Below are 19,499 nucleotides of genomic sequence, written 5' to 3' on the forward strand. Positions count from 1 at the left end.
GATATTAATAATTTTAGTGTTTTCATAACTTACAAGCTGTATCTTTATAATAGATTTTTACTTTTTTAACAGAATACTGGCAAAATTAATGTTTCATGTGATTTTATTTTTAAAGAATTATAGCTTATTTAAGTATTCTTATGCTTGGAATTTTTTAAAATACAAAATAGTTTCTCCCTTAAATTTTTTTTATTTTATTTTAAAGAAATGTGTATAGAGGAGCCAGAAATGTAGTTATTGTTCCTGTAGTGTTATCATCTTCATGGTATTTATTTGAAGAAAGTATAATTCATACTCTTTCTGAACTTTGCTTTAAAACGGGGGGAAAAATAAAAACCTTTTTCTATTTCTTTGTCTCCCCAATTCATTTTCTTTCAGGTGGTTATACCCACCTTTCATCCAAAAAATCCCAACTCCTTCCCAAGTATATAGGTTTCCTAATGAGATGATTCATTTTAAAAGATGTTCACATTAGGCTTGTCAGGGTCAGGTAAAGAAAGTAAAAGCAAAATAGGACCTAGAACACTTGGATCTATTCTTGACATTTTTACTGAGTAAGCAGTTACTGGTATGTATGCAGACAAATGGTGCCATAAAATCTACAGTTTCTATTACTAGTGAAATTGATACTTAGACTGAGAAATACCCTGTTTGTACCTGTTTCAATATTAGCTGCTGATTGAAGAGGTCATTTTACAAAGAAAACTTTTGAAATAAACCTTAACTGTAAATTTTGATTGTAGACTGTTATGTCTAGTTAGCAATAATTTTATTGGCTTCAGCATTTGAGAATCCTGAGTACATTCTTTTTTTTTTTAAAGATTTTTATTTGTTTATTCATGAGAGACAGAGAGAGAGAGGCAGAGGGAGAAGCAGGCTCCCAAGGAGCAAGGAGCCCGATGCGGGACTCGATCCCAGGAATCTGGGATCATGACCTGAGGTGAAGGCAGACGCTTAACCATCTGAGCCACCCAAGCACCCTCCTGAGTACATTCTTGATCTCTTTGATTCTTTTGATAGTTCTGGGGGAATTCTCAGGTTTTATTTTTTCAGATATGAGCTTTTATTTTATTCTCTTTTCTCTCTGTGGAACTGTCTCATATGGCACTATATGTTTCTTAGGTTTTCCACTGGATTCCATATGTCTGTTACACTGTTTTTATTCTTTCTTTTTTCTCTTTTTGTGCATCAGTTTGGATATTTTCACTAGCCTGTTTTCCAGTTCAAGAATCCTCTGTTCTCCTGTGTTGTGTTCCTCCAAAATTTATGTGTTGAAGTCCTAACCCCCACATGATGGTATTTGGAAATGGGACTTTGGGGAGGTAGTTAGGTGTGGATGAGGTCATGAGAATATGGTCCTCATGATGGATTAATGCTCTTTTAAGAAGAGACATCAGAGAGCTTGCTCTCTCTCTCTCCCATATCCGTGAGGATATATCAAGAAGGCCACCATCTTCAAGCCAGGAAGAGTACTTCCATCAGACTCTAGCTATCCAGAATTACACGAAAATAAATTTCTTTTGTTTAAAGAGCATTGTCTATAGTATTTTGTTATGTAGGTGTGAGCTGTCTAATACACACGCCTTCTTCTTTGCAAATTCCTCTACCACTTCTTTTTTCTTTTAAAATTTTTAAAATTTTAATTCCAGTGTAGTTAATACACAGTATTCATTTCGGGTGTACAATATGGTGATTCAACTCTACCTCTTTGTTCATTATTCATGTATCTTTCATCACTCATTGTACACTTTTTACTTGCATCAATCTTTTTGGTAAAGATTCCAGGATGTGCATTTCTGCCTCACACCTCTTTCTTTTATGTCTAAACCTCAGGTTGTTTTATTGGCATTTCACATCTAACATGTTCACACTTAAAGTCCTTTTTACTCGGTGACTCAATGGAAACATTGGTTTAGCAGCTCTATTGATTGTATCCTCTTAATATTTTTCATATCTATCCACTTCTTTTATCCCTGTTGCCATGATACTTGTTCATACAACTCTCTGTATTGGATTACTGAGAACTTGTTCTAACTGAATGGCTTCAAAATAGCTTAATATTTTTTTATATATTTTTCTAAGTAAACTTTATTTTTTAGAGCAGTTTTAGGTTCACAGCAAAATTGAGTAGGAAATACAGAGTTCCCATATACCCCTTTCCCCCTGACACGTATAGTCTGTCCACTGTCATCATCCCAAATTAGAGAGGTACATTTGTTACAGTTGATAAACCTGCATTGACACATCATCACCCAAAGTCCAGAGTTTACATTAGGGTTCACTCTTGGTGTAGAACATTCTGTGGGTTTTGACAAATGTATAATGATGTGTTACCCATTTTTGTAGCATACAGAGTACTTTCACTGTCCTAAAGATCCTTCATACTCTATTTGTCCCTCTTCCACCTTTAACCCCTAGCAACCACTAATCCTTTTATTGTCTCCATAGTTTTACCTTTTCCAGAATGTTACATAGTTAGAATCATGTAATATGTAGCCCTTTCAGATTGGCTTCTTTCACTTAGTAATATGCATATAGGGTTCCTGCATGTCTTTTCATGGTTTGGTAGCTCCTTTTTTTTTTTTTTTAAAGCATTGAGTAATACATTGTATGGATATACCAGTTTATTTATCTATTCACCTACTGAAGCACATCTTGGTTGTTTTCTGGTTTTAGCAATTTGAATAAAGCGGCTATAAACATCCATGTACAGGTTTTGAAGTAGTTGTAAGTTTTTGACTCATTTGGGTAAATACCAAGATTCATGATTGCTGGATGACACAGTAGGAGTATGTTTAGTTTTGTAAGAAACTTCCAAACTGTCTTCCAAAGTAGCTGCACCATTTTGTAATCCCACCAGCAGTGAATGAGAGTTCTTGGTTTTCCACATCTTCATCAGCATTTGGTGGTGTCAGTATTTTGGATTTGGGCTATTCTAATAGGTATATAGTAATATCTCATTGTTTTAATTTGCAAGTTCCCTAATGATGTGATGTTGAGCATCTTTTTATGTTTACTGCCATCTGTATAACTCTTCGGTGAAAGGTCTGTTCAGGTCTTTTGTCTACTTTTTTAATTGGGCTTTTCATTTTTGAGTTTTAAGAGTTCTTTTTATATTTTGGATATCAGTCCTTTATGAGACCTGTCTTCTGCAAATATTTTCCCCCAGCTTCTGGCTTGTTTTCTCATTCTTTTGATAGTGTCTTTTGCAGAGCATATGTTTTTTGTTTTTTGTTTTTTAAAGATTTTATTTATTTATTTGAGAGAGAGAGAATGAGAGATAGCATGAGAGGGAAGAGGGTCAGAGGGAGAAGCTGACTCCCTGCTGAGCAGGGAGGCTGATGTGGGACTCGATCCCAGGACCCTGGGATCATGACCTGAGCCAAAGGCAGTTGCCCAACCATCTGAGCCACCCAGGCGCCCCGCAGAGCATATGTTTTTAATTTTAGTGAAGTCCAGCTGTTATTTCTGTCATGGATCATGCCTTTGGTGTTGTATCTAAAAAGTCATCAGCATAGCCAAGATCATTTAGATTTTCTTCTCTGTTATTTTCTAGGAGTTTTATAGTTTTACATTTTGTATTTAGGTCTGTGATCCAGGTTGAGTTAATCTTTGTGAGGAGTGTAAGCTCTGTGTCTAGATTCTTTTTTGCAGATGGAGGTCCAGTTCTAGCAGTATTTGTTGGCAGGAGTTTTTGGTTGATGACTTATTTTCTATATAGACAGTCATTTCACCTGCACACAAACACAGTTTTATTTATTCCTTCCCAATCTGTATATCATTTCTTGCCTTTTCTTGTCCTGTTGCACTATCTGGGACTTGTAGTACATTGTTGAAAAATAATGGTGAGAGGGAACATCTTTGCCTCGTTCTTGATATTAGTGGGAAAGATTTTTGTTTCTCAACATTAAGTATGATGTTATAGGTTTTTTTGTAGTTATTTTTTTTATCAAGTTGAAGAAGTTCTCATTATTAGTTAGCTGACTTTGTATCATGACTGGGTGTTGGATATTTTTTTTTTTTTTATTGAAGTATAGTTGACATACAATGTTAAATTAGCTTCAGGTGTACAACATAGTGATTCCACAAGTTTTATACATTATGCTGTACTCTCCACAAGTATAGCTACTGTCTCTCATCATACAATGCTATTATACCATTGACTATATTCCCTGTGTTGTACCTTTCATTTACATTACTTATTCATTCCGTAACTGGAAGCCCACTCTCTTCACCTACTCTCCTTCACCCATTTTGCCTGACCCCCTCTTCTCTGGCAACCATTAGTTTATTCTCTGTATTTTTGGGTCTGTTTCTGCTTTTTATTTATTTGCTTATTCATTTGTTTTGTTTTTAAGTTCGATGTATAAGTGGAATCATATGGTATTTGTCTTTCTCTGACTTATTTAACATAATACCTTCTGAGAGTCCATTCATGTTGTCACAAATGGCAAGATCTTACTTTATCATGACTGTGTAACATTACGTTGTGTGTGTGTATGTGTGAGTTTTCGTGTGTATGTACGTCACTTGGGTTGCTTCCATATCTTGGCTTTTGTAAATAATGCTGTAATAAACATAGGGGTGCATATATGTTTTCGAATTAGTGTTTTAATTTCCTTTGGGTAAATACCCAGTAGTGGAATTACTGGAACTGGATCAAATGGTATTTCTATTTCTAATTTTTTGAGGAACCTTTATACTGTTTTCCACAGTGGCTATACCAATTTGCACTCCCATCCACAGTGCACACAAGGTTTCCTTTTTATCGACATCCTCACTGATTCTTATTCTTTCTTCTGTTTTTAATTTTAGCCATTCTGACAGGTGGAAGGTGATATCTCATTGTGGTTTTGATTTGCATTTCCCTGATGATTAGTGATATTGAGCATCTTTTCATATGTCTATTGGCCATCTGTATGTCTTCTTTGGAAAAATGTCTATTTAGATCCTCTGCCCATTTTTTAATTGGATTATTTGTGTTTTTTTGGTTTTGAGTGTTTTGAATTCCTTATATCTTTTGGATATAACTACTTATCAGCAATATCATTTGCACATATCTTCTTTCATTCACTATCATTTGCAAATATCAACTCCCATTCAATTGCCTTTTTGTTTGTTGATAGTTTCATTCACTGTGCAAAAGCTTTTTATTTTGTTGTAGTCCCAATAGTTTATTTTTGCTTTTATTTCCTTTGCCTTAAGAGATATACCTAGAAAAATGTTGCTATGACCAATGTAAAGAAAATTACCACCTATGTTTTTTTTTTTTTTTTTTGGAGTTTTATGGTTTTAGGTCTTACATTTAGATCTTTAATCTGTTTTGAGTTTATTTTTGGGTATAGTGTAAGAAAGGGATCATTTCATTCTTTTGCATGTTGCTGTCTAGTTTTCCCAGCACCGTTTATTGAAGAGACTGTCTTTTTTCCATCGTATATTCTTGTCTCCTCAGTCATAGATTACTTAACCATATAAACATAGGTTTATTTCTGGGCTTTTTAATCTGTTCTATTGCTTTATATGTGAGTTTTTGTGCCAGTACCGTGTTGTTTTGATTCCTACAGCTTTGTAGTATCTCTTAAAATCTGGAATTGTAGTATCTTCAGCTTCGTTCCTCCTTCGTAAGATTTCTTTGGGTATTTAGGGTCTCTGTGGTTCCACACAAATTTTAGGATTATTTGTTCTACTTCTGTGAAAAATGCTGTTGGTATTTTGATAGCAATTGTATTAAATCTGTAGATTACTTTGGGTAGTATGGACATTTTAACAATATTTGTTTTTCCAATCCTTGAGCATAAAATACCTTTCTATTTGTGTTGTTTTCAATTTCTTTCATCAGTGTTTTACAGTTTTCAGAGTATAGGTCTTTCACCTCCTTAGTTAAGTTTATTTCTAGGTATTTTATTCTTTTTGATGCAATTGTAAATAGAATTGTTTATTTCCCTTTCTACTACTTTGTTATTAGTGTATAGAAATTCAACCAATTTCTGTGTATTAATTTTGTATCCTACAATTTTACTGAATTCATTTATTCTAATAGTTTTTTTGGTGAAGTCTTTAGTGTTTTCTATGTATAGTACCATGTCATTTGCAGATAGTGACAGTTTAACTTCTTCCTTATCAATATGGATGTTTTTTATTTCTTTTTCTTGTGGATTGCTGTGGCTAGGACTTTTCAGCCCTGTGTTAAATAAAAGTGGCAGGAGTGGACATCCTTGTCTTGTTACTGATCTTAGAGGAAAACCTCTTAGTTTTTCACCATTGAGTATGATGTTAGCTGTGGGCTTTTCATATATGGCTTTTATTATGTTGAGGTATGTTCCCTTTAAACCCACTTTGTGGAGAGTTTTTATCATGCACAGACTGGGTGTTGGATTTTGTCAAATGCTTTTTCTACATCCATTGATATGATTATATGATTTTTTGTCTTTTAGCCTGTATGATATGATAGATTACATTCATTGATTTTTGAATGTTGAACAAGTGAACCATACATGAGATAAATTCCACTTCATCACAATGTACAAATTTTTTACACATCGTTGAATTATACGTACATTATTATACTTTGTTGAATTCAATTTGCTAATATTTTGCATATTTGTATAGTTACTGGTCTGTAATTTTCTTGTTATGTCTTTGTCTGGTTTTGGTATTAGGATAATGGTGCTCTCATAGAATGATTGAACAAGTATTCCTTTTACTTCTGTCTTCTAATAGAAATTGTAGAGAATTGGTAAAATTTCTTCCTTAAATGATTGTTAGAATTTACTGTAAACTCATCTGGGTCTGATGCTTTCTGTTTAGAAGATTATTAATTCTTTTTTATTAATTCTTGATTCAATTTCTTTAATTGATATAGGCCTATTCAGATTGTCTGTTTCTTCTTTTGACAGATTGTCATTTCATCTAGATGATCAAGTATGTGGCCATAAAAGTTTTCTTGTATTATATTTCATAATTTAGTTGACTCTTGAACAATGTGGGGGTTAGAGGTGCTGACCCCCTGTGCAGTTAAAAATCTACATATAACTTTGACTCCCCAAAAACTTAACTACTAATAGCCTACTGTTGACCAAAAGCCTTACTGATAACAGAAACAGTCAATCAACACATACTTTGTATATGTATTATATACTATTTTCTTACAATAATGTAAGGTAGAGAAAAAAATGTTAAGAATATCATAAGGAAGAGAACATAAAGTACTGTAATGTATTTATCAAAAAGAAACCCGCTTATAAGTGGACCTGCGCAGTTCAAACCCATGTTTAAGGGTCAACTGTCAATCCATTATTAAACTTTTAAGATCTGTGAAACCTGCAGTGATGTCCCTTCTTTCATTTGTGTATTAGTAATCTGTCTTCTCTTGTTTTTCTTAGTTATCCTGGCTATAAGCTTATCGTTTTTATTGATCTCTTCAAAGAATGAGCTTTTGCTTTTGCTGATTTTTCTCTTTTGACTTCCTGTTATCAATTTTATTTCTGCTCTAATTTTCCTACTTTTTTCTTGTGTTTACTTTGGATTTAATTTGCTCTTTTTTTTTAATTTCCTGAGGCGGAAGCTTACTGATTTTAGATCTTTCTGTTTTTCTAATATATACATTCAGTGCTATAAATTTCCCTTTAAGCACTACTTTTACTACATCCCACGAATTTTGATTAGTTGTATTTTCATTTTCATTTAAACTATTTTTTTTTATTTCTGTTGAAATTTCTTCTGTAATCCATGTATTATTTAGGAGTGTGTTTTTTAATCTCCATGTATTTTGTAATTTTCCAAATGTCATTTTGCTATTGATTTTTAGTTTAATTTCTGGTCTGATAGCACACATTGTATGATGTCTGTTCTTTATAATTTGTTAAGGTAGATTTTATGGCCTAGAACGTAGTCTGTCTTGGTAAATACTCCATATGCTCTTGAGATGAATGTGTATTCTGCTGTTGGATGAAGTAGCATTTGGATAGCAATTATATTGAGTTGGTTGAAGTTGCTGTTGAGTTCAACTGTGTTAAAGTAGAATTTTTGTCAACAACATATAGTTGGGTCTTGTTCTTTGATCCACTATGACAATGTCTGTCTCAATGATTTGTTTAGACCATTGATGTTTTAAAGTGATTATTGATATAGTTGTATTAATATTACCATATTTGTTACTCTTTGTTCTTTGTTCCTGTTTTTGTCTTTGACTATTTTTCTGCCTTTTCTGATTTTAACTGAGCATTTTATGATTCCATTTTCTCTCCTTTCTTGGTGTATGAAATATGTATTTCTATTTTTTCCCCTTTTTTCAGTGGTTGTCCTGGAATTTGCAATATACATTTACAACTAATCTGCATCCACTTTCAAATAACACTGTTCTGCTTCACAGGTAGTACAAGTGCTTTATAATAACAAAAATTTGAATTTCTCCCTCTAGTTCCTTGTATCATTTCTGTCATTCATTTCACTTATACATAGGCTGTAGTCATTGAATACATTGTTATTACCATTATTTTGGACAAACTATTATCTGTTAGATCAATTAAGTTGAAGTTTTTATTTTACCTTCACTCATTCCTCTCTAGTGCTCTTTCTTTATGTACATTCAAGTTTCAACCTATATCATTTTCCTTTTCCTAGAACAACTTTTTGAGATTTATTTTTTTAGAGAGAGACAGCATGAGTGGTGGGGAGGTACAGAGGGAGAGAGAAAAAGAGAACTTCCAGCAGACTCCCTACATGGGGCTCAATCTCAAAACCCTGAGATCATGACCTGAGCCAAAATCAAGAGTAGGAAAACCGCCTGAGCCACCTAAGTGCCCCTCTTGGAACAACTTTTTAAAACGTTTCTTGCAAGGCAGTCCTACTAACAACAAATTCCCTCAATTTTTGTTTGAAGAAGTCTTTATTTCTCCTTCATTTCTGAAAGATAATTTCAGAGAATACAGAAATTTAGGTCGGTGTTTTTTCTCTCTCAACACTTTAAATATTTCACTCTACTCTCCTTGGTTGCATGGTTGCTGAGGAGTTATCTAATATAATTCTTATTTTTGCACCTCTACAGTGAACTGTATAAGTCCTCTGACTTCTTAAAAGATTTATTTATTTAATTTTTTTTTGGTCTTTGCTTTTCTGTAGTTTGAATATGATGTGCCTAGAGGTAGTTTTTTGCCAGGTATCCTACTTGATGTTCTCTGGGCTTCCTGGATCTATAGTTTGGTGTCAGACATTAATCTGGAGAAATTCTCAGTCATTATTTCTTCAAGTATTTCTTCTATTCCATTCTCTTTTCTCCTTCTGGTATTTCAGTTGCACATATATTACACCTTTTATAGCTTCCATAATTCTTGGATATTCTCTTGTTTCTTTTTTTTCATCAGTCTTTTTTCTCTTTGCTTTTTCATTTTGGAAGTTTTTATTGGCAAATAATTAAGCTCAGGAATTTTTTCTCAGTCATGTCTAGTCTAACAAGCCCATCAAAGGTATTCTTTATTTCTGCTATAGTGTCTTGATTTCTGCCATTTCTTTTTGAGTGTTAGAATTTCCATCGCTCTGCCTATGTTGCCCCTTTCTTGAGTGTTGTCTATTTTGTCTGTTAGAACCCTTAGCATATTAATCATAATTTTAAAAAATTTCTGTTCTGACAATAGCAGCATTTTTGCTGGTTCTCTGGTTCATTGATGCTTATTCAGTTTCTTCAATTTGTGTTTTGTCTTTTAGTATGCCTCATAAAAGTTTTGATTTTATTTTGTTTTATTTTGATAGATGGACATGATGATCTGCATAAAAGGAACTATGGTAAATAGGCCTTTGGTGATGTAGTAGTAAGAGTATAAGAGGCCAGGTGTTCTTTGGTCCTATGATTAAGTTGTAGTCTTTTAGTTAGTCTGTGTTACTGGACTGTGAACTTCACAATTGCTTTTTAGTAACCTTCCTTCCCTTCGAGTAATACAGGATGGCTGAGAGGGCTGGAGTTGGATATATCCCTTCTTCCAGCTCAGTTGGGTTCTGAGGAACCTGTCATAGTTTAGGCTCTGGTAAAATAGTTTCTCTTAAAGGCAGGACTTGTTAAGAAGTACAGAATATTCTGGCATATTCAAAATAGCTACTTTTCCCTTCCTCCTGCCACATGCACAAGATTTTCCTCAGGTCTTCATTGTGAGAACCTGGTATGGCTTCTGGAGGTAAAGTCACAAAAAATGTAAGGGTCCCTCAATGATTGTGTTTTCTGGAGTATTTAACTCTCAGGCTTGTCCACACTGTCCTAGAAATTCATCATTTACATTTCCAGTATCCTTACCCCAGCACTGGTTCCTGTGGAGGTTTCTGCTTATTGGTTTCTTTGTATCCAGCTTGTCTGTCTCTCCAGTTTGGGGGTCAGTGGTTTGTCTTATTGCTATGGTCTAAATGTTTGTGTCCTCCCCAAATTCATATGTTGAAATTCTAAGAGGTGGAGCCTTTGGGAGGTACTTAGGTCATGAAGGTGGAGACCTCATGAGTAGAATTTGTGTCTTTATAAAAGAGGCCTCACAGAGCTTACCCACCATCTTCATATGAGGACGTGAAAAGGTGTCAGTTATGAACCAGGAAAAGACCCCTCACTTAACCATGCTGGTGCCTTGATCTTGGACTTTCCAGTATCCGGATTGAGAAATAAATTTCTATTGTTTATAAGCTATCTAGTCTCTGATATTTTGTAATAGCAGCCTAAACAGATGAAGACACTTGTGATCTCACATCTCAGAAGGGTCTAAGAAGAGCTGTTATTGGACTGGAAAACAGACCATTATCGCCCTTTTATAATCTGTTCTCCATACTGTGGCCGTACTGGTCCTCAAAAACATGAATCTGATTTTGTCATATTTCTAGTGGAAACTTCCCATTTATGTTAGGATAAAATCCAAACTCAGTAATTTGGATAACAAAGCCTTTGTTATCTAGCCTTAATTTCTCTCTCTACATTGATCTTTTGCATTTTTCACCTTAACTTCTGTGTGCAGCTATTCTGAACTGATTTCCATTTTCAGTGTTCTGTATTCTCTTTCCTCCCTTTTCCTCTTAACCTGTTTGGTTCTCACTCATTTTTCAAGGTTTAAGTTAGAAACCATCTCCCTGGACAGCCCACCTTGACTCTCCCAAAATCTGTTCAATGTGACCTTCCTTAGTGTCTGAAAATATAGGATCATGACTAATTAGCATAGTAGATACAATTAAAGGCCTTAGATGTAATCAGTTGGCAGCCTTAAATATTTAGGTGCTTGTAGTTGTTATGAAGGAGTCCTTAGAGCTTTTGCTAACAGTGTTTCTGACAATTAAGCTCTCATGTGGAAAAGTTACATTAGGGAGGATATTTTTTGAAGGGTATATAATCCATTTATTCAGAATGTTCAGAGTTTATTCTTACAATCAGAGGAGCAAATCCATGCACCTGCCAATTAGTTATTTGCAAGAATTAGTGCTAGCCAAAATAAATCTCAGTGGTTTCTCTGGTATTCCTTGATCCCAAACTTTTTAGACATTGGGAAGGACCATTTAATTTAATAAATTGACAGTCTGACTTACATAACAACCTCATGTGTGTTTGATTGATGTGAGTTAGAGGCTACTCTCCTGTGCATACACTGCATCAAGTTTTTGAAGTTGTAATGCATGTTGAGATCTGCATTCTGTTAGAGATCCTCATTATCTCATTAAGTCCGTTACATGGTGATTATACTAAGGTCCACCTGTTCTGTCAGCAGTGACAGGGGTGTGAGGTGGTACCTTCGGTCCTCTTTTCCTCTTCTCCCTCACCCCATTCATCGGCTTGGGTTTATACGTTTACTACACTTAACAGTGCTGTTACGCTCTGTAATCATCCATGCACGTGTCTATTACATATTTCTCAATTCTGAACGGTTCTTAGTAAATCCCAGCTGGTGCTAATGAGAATTGTTATTGTAGGGCCTTGACTGTGCAATATAAGGTTTTGTTCATTGGTAAGACCTGTTGAATTTCCTTATTAATAATCAGTATTTAGTTTTGTTTTGGATTTTTTTGTCAAAGGAAATGTGATTAAATTCTAGTATGTCTGGTAGTAGCTTTGTAATTGACCTGCTACGTTAACAAAAGGAACATAATAACTTATCTTCCTTTGCCTGTTTCTCCAGATATGGGGATTGTGATCACTACCTACCTGCTGATGTTGCTTAAAAACATTAATATTTTAAAATACCAAGATACATTAGAAATATCCCATTTGTTATGGGTAAAGAGCGTAAAGAGTTTTTTTGTTTCATAGAGGTTTTAAACTTCATGTGAGGAATGGGTTTTTATTTTGTTTCTTTATTCCCAATTCCTTTCAGTATGTTTTCCATATAAAATGTAAATATTGTTTAAATTACACAATTGTGTATTTGATGAACTGCTTTAAATAATCTTATAACTTGCTTCCCAGATCTTGTATATTTCATTATTGGAGAGAAAATGAACATGGTTGTTGAAGGAGGAAAAGAAATTATTTGAATATAATTAATTTTAGGGTACGGTAATTCAACAAGTAATGAATTCTGAAGCAAGCATTTTATATTTTGAAACAGACATAATTTTTCGTGTTATAGAGTACACAGTCTTTTAAAAGTAATAAAGTACTTGGGGATAGGTAAAGAGTTTTACAACTATATTTTTTAAAAATCAGTTCTTTAGGTGCTGGGAACGTAGCTGACCGTGTTCTGGCTCAGCTCTTAACAGAAATGGATGGCATTGAACAGTTAAAGGATGTGACAATTTTGGCAGCTACTAACCGCCCAGATAGGCTAGACAAGGTAAGAAAGAAAGCAGTACGAGTGTTGTAAAATCAGAACTGGATTATTTGATTATGTGAGCTTTTTTTCATTTAGTAATTACAAATTACTTTGTAATCACTTTTTCATTTAGAGGATCCTGAAAATCTTAAAGGAAATGAAAAGAACAGTAAAGCTTCTATGTTTTTATTGCTTATGGTTTGGTATTAATGAAACTATTTTGTAACCCCTTGAATTCCCCCCCCCATTGCATCAGACTTTCAGATGGAGAATTGAAGTTCTGAAATTCTTTTTTTGTTTGTTTATGTCATCTGATTTATTTTTGAGAAGTTTTTCCCATTTTCATTCATACTAAGGTAAATTTCTGGATATTTAGGACAAGTTAGACTGAAGTTATTATTAACAACTTTTTAGAATTCTTTGTCTGCAGTTGGTTTCAAAGTGATTAGAATAAGAGTGACAATGGATTTTATCTAAGAAATTACTTAGCCTGTAGCATTAAACTAAGCTATACAGTTGCAAAATTAACCCTTTCAGGGTATTGCTACCACTTTTTCTCCCTAGGTCAGAGTTTAATAAAGGGAATTCACTAAATTTTAAATGTCTAATTTCTACCTAATGTACAATTTTTTGCAAGGATTTAAATTAAGAGTAAAAATTTTCTCCTGTAGCATGAACTAATTTTTCTTTTTTCTGTTCACATTATTGCTCATATAAATGACCTTATGAGCTCCTCTCTCCTTCCCTGTGCATATATATACCAACTTTTAATTTTGAAAATGGGATTTAGAAAAAATCCTTGCAAAGATATGAAAGAAGCTTTTATGTGGAAAGCAAGCTTTGCTTTCATTCAATTAGGTATTTTACTATGCGACAAAGACCTTTGAGTCAAATACAGGTGAGAAAGCTTTGGACTTTAATAAATTGTTCACTTTCTGATACAGTATTTTTTTAAGAAGGAAGGTGTGTTCTGAGCACTTACAGGATCTGGGTCTATGCTCAGATACCTTTGATGTCTATGGGGAAAAAAAAAAAGATAGTAGGACTGTATTTTAACAAGTATCATAGAAAGTACTAAAAGTACCCTAGAAGTTACCTAATCCCACCTTTCAGTTTTACAAATAAAGGTGCTGAATCCAGAAAAAAAAACTCCTGGTAAGAATATATTATATTTTATGATATTTTCTCCTGGTTACCCCATGGCTAATGAGCTCTAAAATTTCTTTGGTTTCCTTCTCTACAATGCCTAATCTAATAGTTGTCTTCTTTGGTTTCTTAATAGAGTGTGTCTTCACTGTTAGATACATTTCTTGAAATAGGGCTTTTGGGTTTACAATAAACTTCTCTGGGTTCATCTAAATCAAGCCATATGATTCAGTTTGATTGGTGCTTGTATTAGTTTTCTCTTGCTGTGTTACAGATTACCTCAAATTTAGCAGTTTTACACAACACCCATTTATTAGTATTTCTATAGGTAAGTCAAAATCTGGGAACGGCACGACAGAGTTGTCTGTTCCAGAGGCTCACTACAGGCTAAAAACAGGGAGTTGGCAGGACTATATCATTGTCAGGAGCTGGTATTCTTCCCATCCAAGTATTACCCAGGGCTGGTATTCCTTTTCTAATCTCACATGATTGGGTCAGAATTCATTTCTTGTGATTGTAGGCCTAAGGACTAAATTTCCTTACTGGCTGTCAGCTGGGAGCTACTGTCGCTCCTAGAGACCCCCACATGGCCTCTAACATCTTCAAAGACAGCAGTGAGAGTTGCCATCATATTTTATCCCTCTTATGCTTTAAAATTATGTTTCCAGGAAAAGCCCAGTGTCTTTTAGTGTCATCTAATCAGGTTAGGCCCAACAAAGGAAAATCTCTCCACCTTCAAGTTAGTGGTTTCAGGACCTTAATTAATTACATTTGCAAAAGCCCCTCACAGTAGCACCTAAATTAGCATTTGATTGAATAACTGGGAGAAGGTGTGAGTCCACTAGGGGACCAGAATCTTGTGACTCTACTAGAAGTCTTCCTACCACAGTGCTCTTCAGCTTCTTCCCCCCACTACTCTCAATTCTGTTCCAAGTCCTAAGAACAACTTCTGACTTCCTGGGAGACCAGCTTATCCTTGCCTGTCATATAATTGACTTTGAACCAGCTCCTCTGAAATGTTCTGGTTCTGTGGAATCTGCTGTTTTCTCAGATGCTGCATTTCTTTGCCTTGCCTTGTCCAAATATATCTTTCTTCAAATTATACATATAATCTCTCTTAAAATAGAAAAGGATAAATAAATTTAAACTCCTGTTGTAAAGGATACATTTTTTCATGTTCTTTATATGTGTAACACTTGATAGATTTGTTACTTAATTCAGTGGAATTGTTGATTTATAATCTGTTTCGCTTACTTCCCCCCCCCCGTAAGACCTAAACTGAACCCTAACTGTTGTGTTTTACAGTAGATCTAATTTATCCTAGTTTTTTACCAACACCTGGTACAAGAGACCTTTAGAAATTTTAAAGATTAACCTAGAGATTAGACGTTATTCTTGGGCCACTGTAAGGTTTGGGGCCTTTTTTAAAAGCTCAGCTTTCTAAAGTCAAAACCTCCAAGGTGATTGTAGAGAGTTTCCATTCTCTTTAGGATAAGTTTAGTCTGTGGATATCTTGGATCTCTTGGAAAAAATACTTAACTGGATTTTGGGCAGAAGTTGTTTCCAAAGACAGGAGATTTAAGGGATAGAAGTGGTTTTTCTTTTTTTTTTTTACATTTCAAAGATTTTGCATTGTTTTCCTGTTTCTTGCCTGGTGATAATATTTGCCTTAGGAAGGCATATGCTCTGTTTCATTAACAGCAACTCGTAAGTGAGTCTTCAACATCACAGAGTTTCAGAAATTGAAGTTTGGGAAATATCTTGCCAAACTTCTAGCCATGTTTTTTTATCCTTTATAAAATGTTACCTTGAATTCATCAGTTCTGAAAATGTGATTGTACAAAATAAGTGTTTTAAGTATCAATATTAATTCACACTGTTAATACCTTGATTTATTGACCTCTTTAAGATGTTTCAGAGAGAAGTATAAACATATGCAAACATACAATATGTATATATCCATATTTATATGTATGCTTGTATGTTTGTATGTATATGCATTTACACACATACTTTGATTAGTTTTTGAATATTAGAAATCCAACTTTTTTTAACCAACTAATTTTGGATGAGCACATTTAAATTAAGATATCGAAAGTATTTGCTAACTAGATACAAAGACTTATTTTCACTAGGTCAGGGAGATCTAAAGGTTTTTAATTTAGTATTCAAATTTTTCAAAATTTATAATGTTTAATTTGTAAAGGATTAAATAATAAAATTATTCCTGGTAGCAAAACATAAAATTGGTAAATGGGAAAAAGCATTTCTGAGTGGTGTAAGAATGGTTTCAAGATCATCAAATGATGTGCTATGCTTTCAAGTACAACTTTGAATTTAGTACATTGCACCAGGGTCTAAATGTTCTGCCTACTGTATTCTGTAATTGTGCAAAAAAAAAAAAAAACAAAAACCCAAAACTTTAAATAATCAGTGATTTTTGTAAAAAAAAATTCTTTTCTGTTTCAAGTAGAATTCCATATTTGTGTGGAATATGGATTTTTTTTAAGATTTTATTTATTTATTTGACAGAGAGAGAGAGATCACAAGTAGACAGGCAGGCAGAGGGAGAGGGAGAAGCAGGGAGCCTGATGCAGGGCTCGATCCCAGGATGCTGGGATCATGACCTGAGCCGAAGGCAGACACTTAACTGACTGAGCCACCCAGGTGCCCCGGATTTTTTTTCTTAATTGTACTTTTACTACTCATATGATACATACTATATCAAAAGTCATTTTTCTTTGCAGATTTTTTCCTCTGAAGAACTATTTTAGAGCATTATTTGTATATTATTTAATACTACTATAAAACAAAAGTTTCAGTGCATGTGTGATTATAACATGGTGTTTGTTCAAAATGTGTCCTGAAGGTCCTGGTAGAAACAAAACAATCTTAAGAGACAATACAAAAACAAAAAACTTCCTGTTATGAAATGAATAGACAGTTTCCACCACCTGCCTTGTCTGGAGGAAACTGTGATAGGAAGAGTATGGGTGACAGAAGAATTAAATTTCATGTGCTGCTAAAAAGTAGAGATTTTTTTTTAGCTTAAAACTGGAATTAAAAAAAAAGACTGGTCTAGTGTCAAAGAAATAATACATTTGGTATAACTTTGGCTAAATTTAATTAGGGTGTTTGGCCTGGTAAATTAGCTGGCATACTTTACCATCCTGTTGTCTGTTAACCCACAACCTCTATGTCATGGTGACCTTAAGTTAGTATGTCAAAAGGGTGAGAATTCTTGGACTGCCAGAGGAGTGAAATCGACATCATTGTGTGACCCATATGTTGTGTTTATTTATTGTCTTTTATGGACAGTATTTCAATTTCATGTAGTTTGGGGAAACTAAAGCTGGAGTTTCTTGGGGATTCTGGTGATTCAGCAAAGGAAGTAAGACAAATAGCTCAAGAATCACATTGTTCTATTTCCTGCTATTTCATATTTACATGTCAAATACATTAGTTGTGATGTAGCACACTAGGCTAAGTAAAGTGATTGCTTGTGGTTCCTGGTGGTATCCTGAAGTCTCCATAGACATTTATGCCTTACCCTCTCCTTCAGCTGATAAGTGAGGGAAGAGAAGTCATATCCTCAAGTGTCCATTTTACATAAGAATGACAAGATGTGAAGGATAGAAGAAGATTAATGAGATTGTATAATGTCAAGTTGACACATTGTCTTTAGATGGATGATGGTCTGGATTTCCTCAGCATGGAGAGAATTTAGAATAGCAAACAACTGAATTTTTATTGATGCCCAAATAACAAAGAGCCCAAGCTGTAGGAGTTTATATTGTTCTCTGTTAGGCTGTTGATTATGTGGCCACTTTAGAAGAATATAATGTCCAATCCATGGCATTTCATGCATTTGTGTTGAATATTAAGAAATGGTCATGTCTTCTTTCCCAGACATTAAAAATACCTCAAAATAGTTTAGTTTTATGAATATTTTTTAATTTAGTCATTTGGTTACTTTTAGTACTGATGCCTAGTATATAACAGGCTTTCAATAATTATCACTACTATAAAGTATATAGCCTATCAACCTAGTTTTCTTATAATAGTAAATTGGTAGAATTTTGAAAATTCTGCTCTGAGTCATCTATGGAAAAGATTGTTCAATTGAGAAAAATTTTGGAAGTTATATAGAAATATTCAATAATTCAGGGTTCAGAATCATTTTCTAACTTAGTATGTTTAGCTCATGGATATGATAAACTGGCATTAATTTTCCTTCCAGTTTTCCTGGAAGAGGAAATGTGCTTGATGGGCTAAATATGACATAACATTTTTATTTCTTAAATATTGCAAATTAAAAGTTGGTTTTATGGATATCTTTGTAACATGGGAAAAACTTAATTAGCATGTTTAGAAATGTTGGCAAATGAGAAGCTAAATATATGTGGCTCCCAATTTTCAAGTGACTTGGGTTCCAAAAATACCTTTAGAAGAGTACAGGTATGTTTGTGGATGGCTTTTCTCCTTACCTTTTGTAGTTGTAAGTGCCATTCTTTTAATATTGCTGTTCTCAGCTAAGTTGGAACTAAAAAACAAGCTGCTTGACCTAACAGACAATCCTTAATATTAATTAATATTAACAATTAATATTAATCCTTAATATTGTTTATTAAAATGATGTGGAGAGTCTTGGGGATTATAAGGTGAACTGCAATGTGGTCAGGCCTGGAAGGCCTCCTCCAAGTTCATCTCCCAGTTTCATCTTTACCTTCATTTTACAGGACTCTCAGAAGTGGTTTTATCATTATCGATAGGTATTTGTGTGTTTGTTTTGTTTTTTTAAAGCTCTAAATGTTTTCACCATACCTATTATGGTAGCAGCTGTAAGGGTTTCAGCTTTGGGGATGGATGACTGGGAGAAATGACAAGAGGAGTGGGTCAGATGTTGTATGTATATATGGGTCATACCTCATTTAGATGCTAATTGGTAAAGGCTGTTTATCCCAGCGGTCAGCAAACTGGCCAACTACTTGTTTTTGTACCTCTTGTGATCTAAGAATGGTTTTTATATATTTAAATGGTTGAAAAATATGAAAAAGAAAAATTATTTTGTGAGATGTAAAAATGAGATGAAATTCAAATTTCAGTAAGTAAAACTATTGGGATACAGTTACCCTAATTTATTAATGTATTGTCTATGACTTCACTTGTACTACTGTAGTAGTTACAGTATTGTACAGTATTTATGGCCCATAAAGCCTAAATTATTTACCATTTGGATCTTTACAGAACAAATTTACAGACCATTGATCTGTCCTTGTAGGCTTTTAGAAGTTTTAGTAATGTCTCTTAATGTGTGTCCTTCATAGATGAGTCACAACGTTTTTCTAAAGATTGTTTAAATATATTGCATTAATTTTCTAGGGCGCCTGGGTGGCTCAGTTGCTTAAACATCTGCCTTTGGCTCAGGTCATGATCCCAGGGTCCTGGGATTGGGTCCTGTGTTGGGCTCGCTCTTAGCTGGGAGCCTGTTTCTCCCTCTCCCTCTGCCCGCTCATTCTCTCTCTCTCTCCCTCTCTCTCTTAAATAAATAATAAATAAAATCATTAAAAACATATATATTGCATTAAT

At 34.1% G+C, this 19,499-nt stretch overlaps 1 protein-coding gene across 3 annotated transcripts in view; it reads left to right on the forward strand.

Moving 5' to 3' along the window:
- The window catches only part of SPATA5 (spermatogenesis associated 5), a 331,633-nt gene that overhangs the window by 97,745 nt on the left and 214,389 nt on the right, over nucleotides 1-19,499 (forward strand). The window contains exon 14 of one of the 3 annotated variants that reach the window (XM_027599262.1): nucleotides 12,659-12,785. The exons of the other annotated variants lie outside the window; for them this stretch is intronic. Within the exon in view, the coding sequence (XP_027455063.1) occupies nucleotides 12,659-12,785 (127 nt within the window). The remainder of the gene's footprint in view (nucleotides 1-12,658; nucleotides 12,786-19,499) is intronic. 3 annotated transcript variants of the gene reach the window in all.

The sequence above is a fragment of the Zalophus californianus genome, chromosome 2 (genome assembly GCF_009762305.2).
Source record: "Zalophus californianus isolate mZalCal1 chromosome 2, mZalCal1.pri.v2, whole genome shotgun sequence".
Classification (NCBI taxonomy): Eukaryota; Metazoa; Chordata; class Mammalia; order Carnivora; family Otariidae; genus Zalophus; species Zalophus californianus.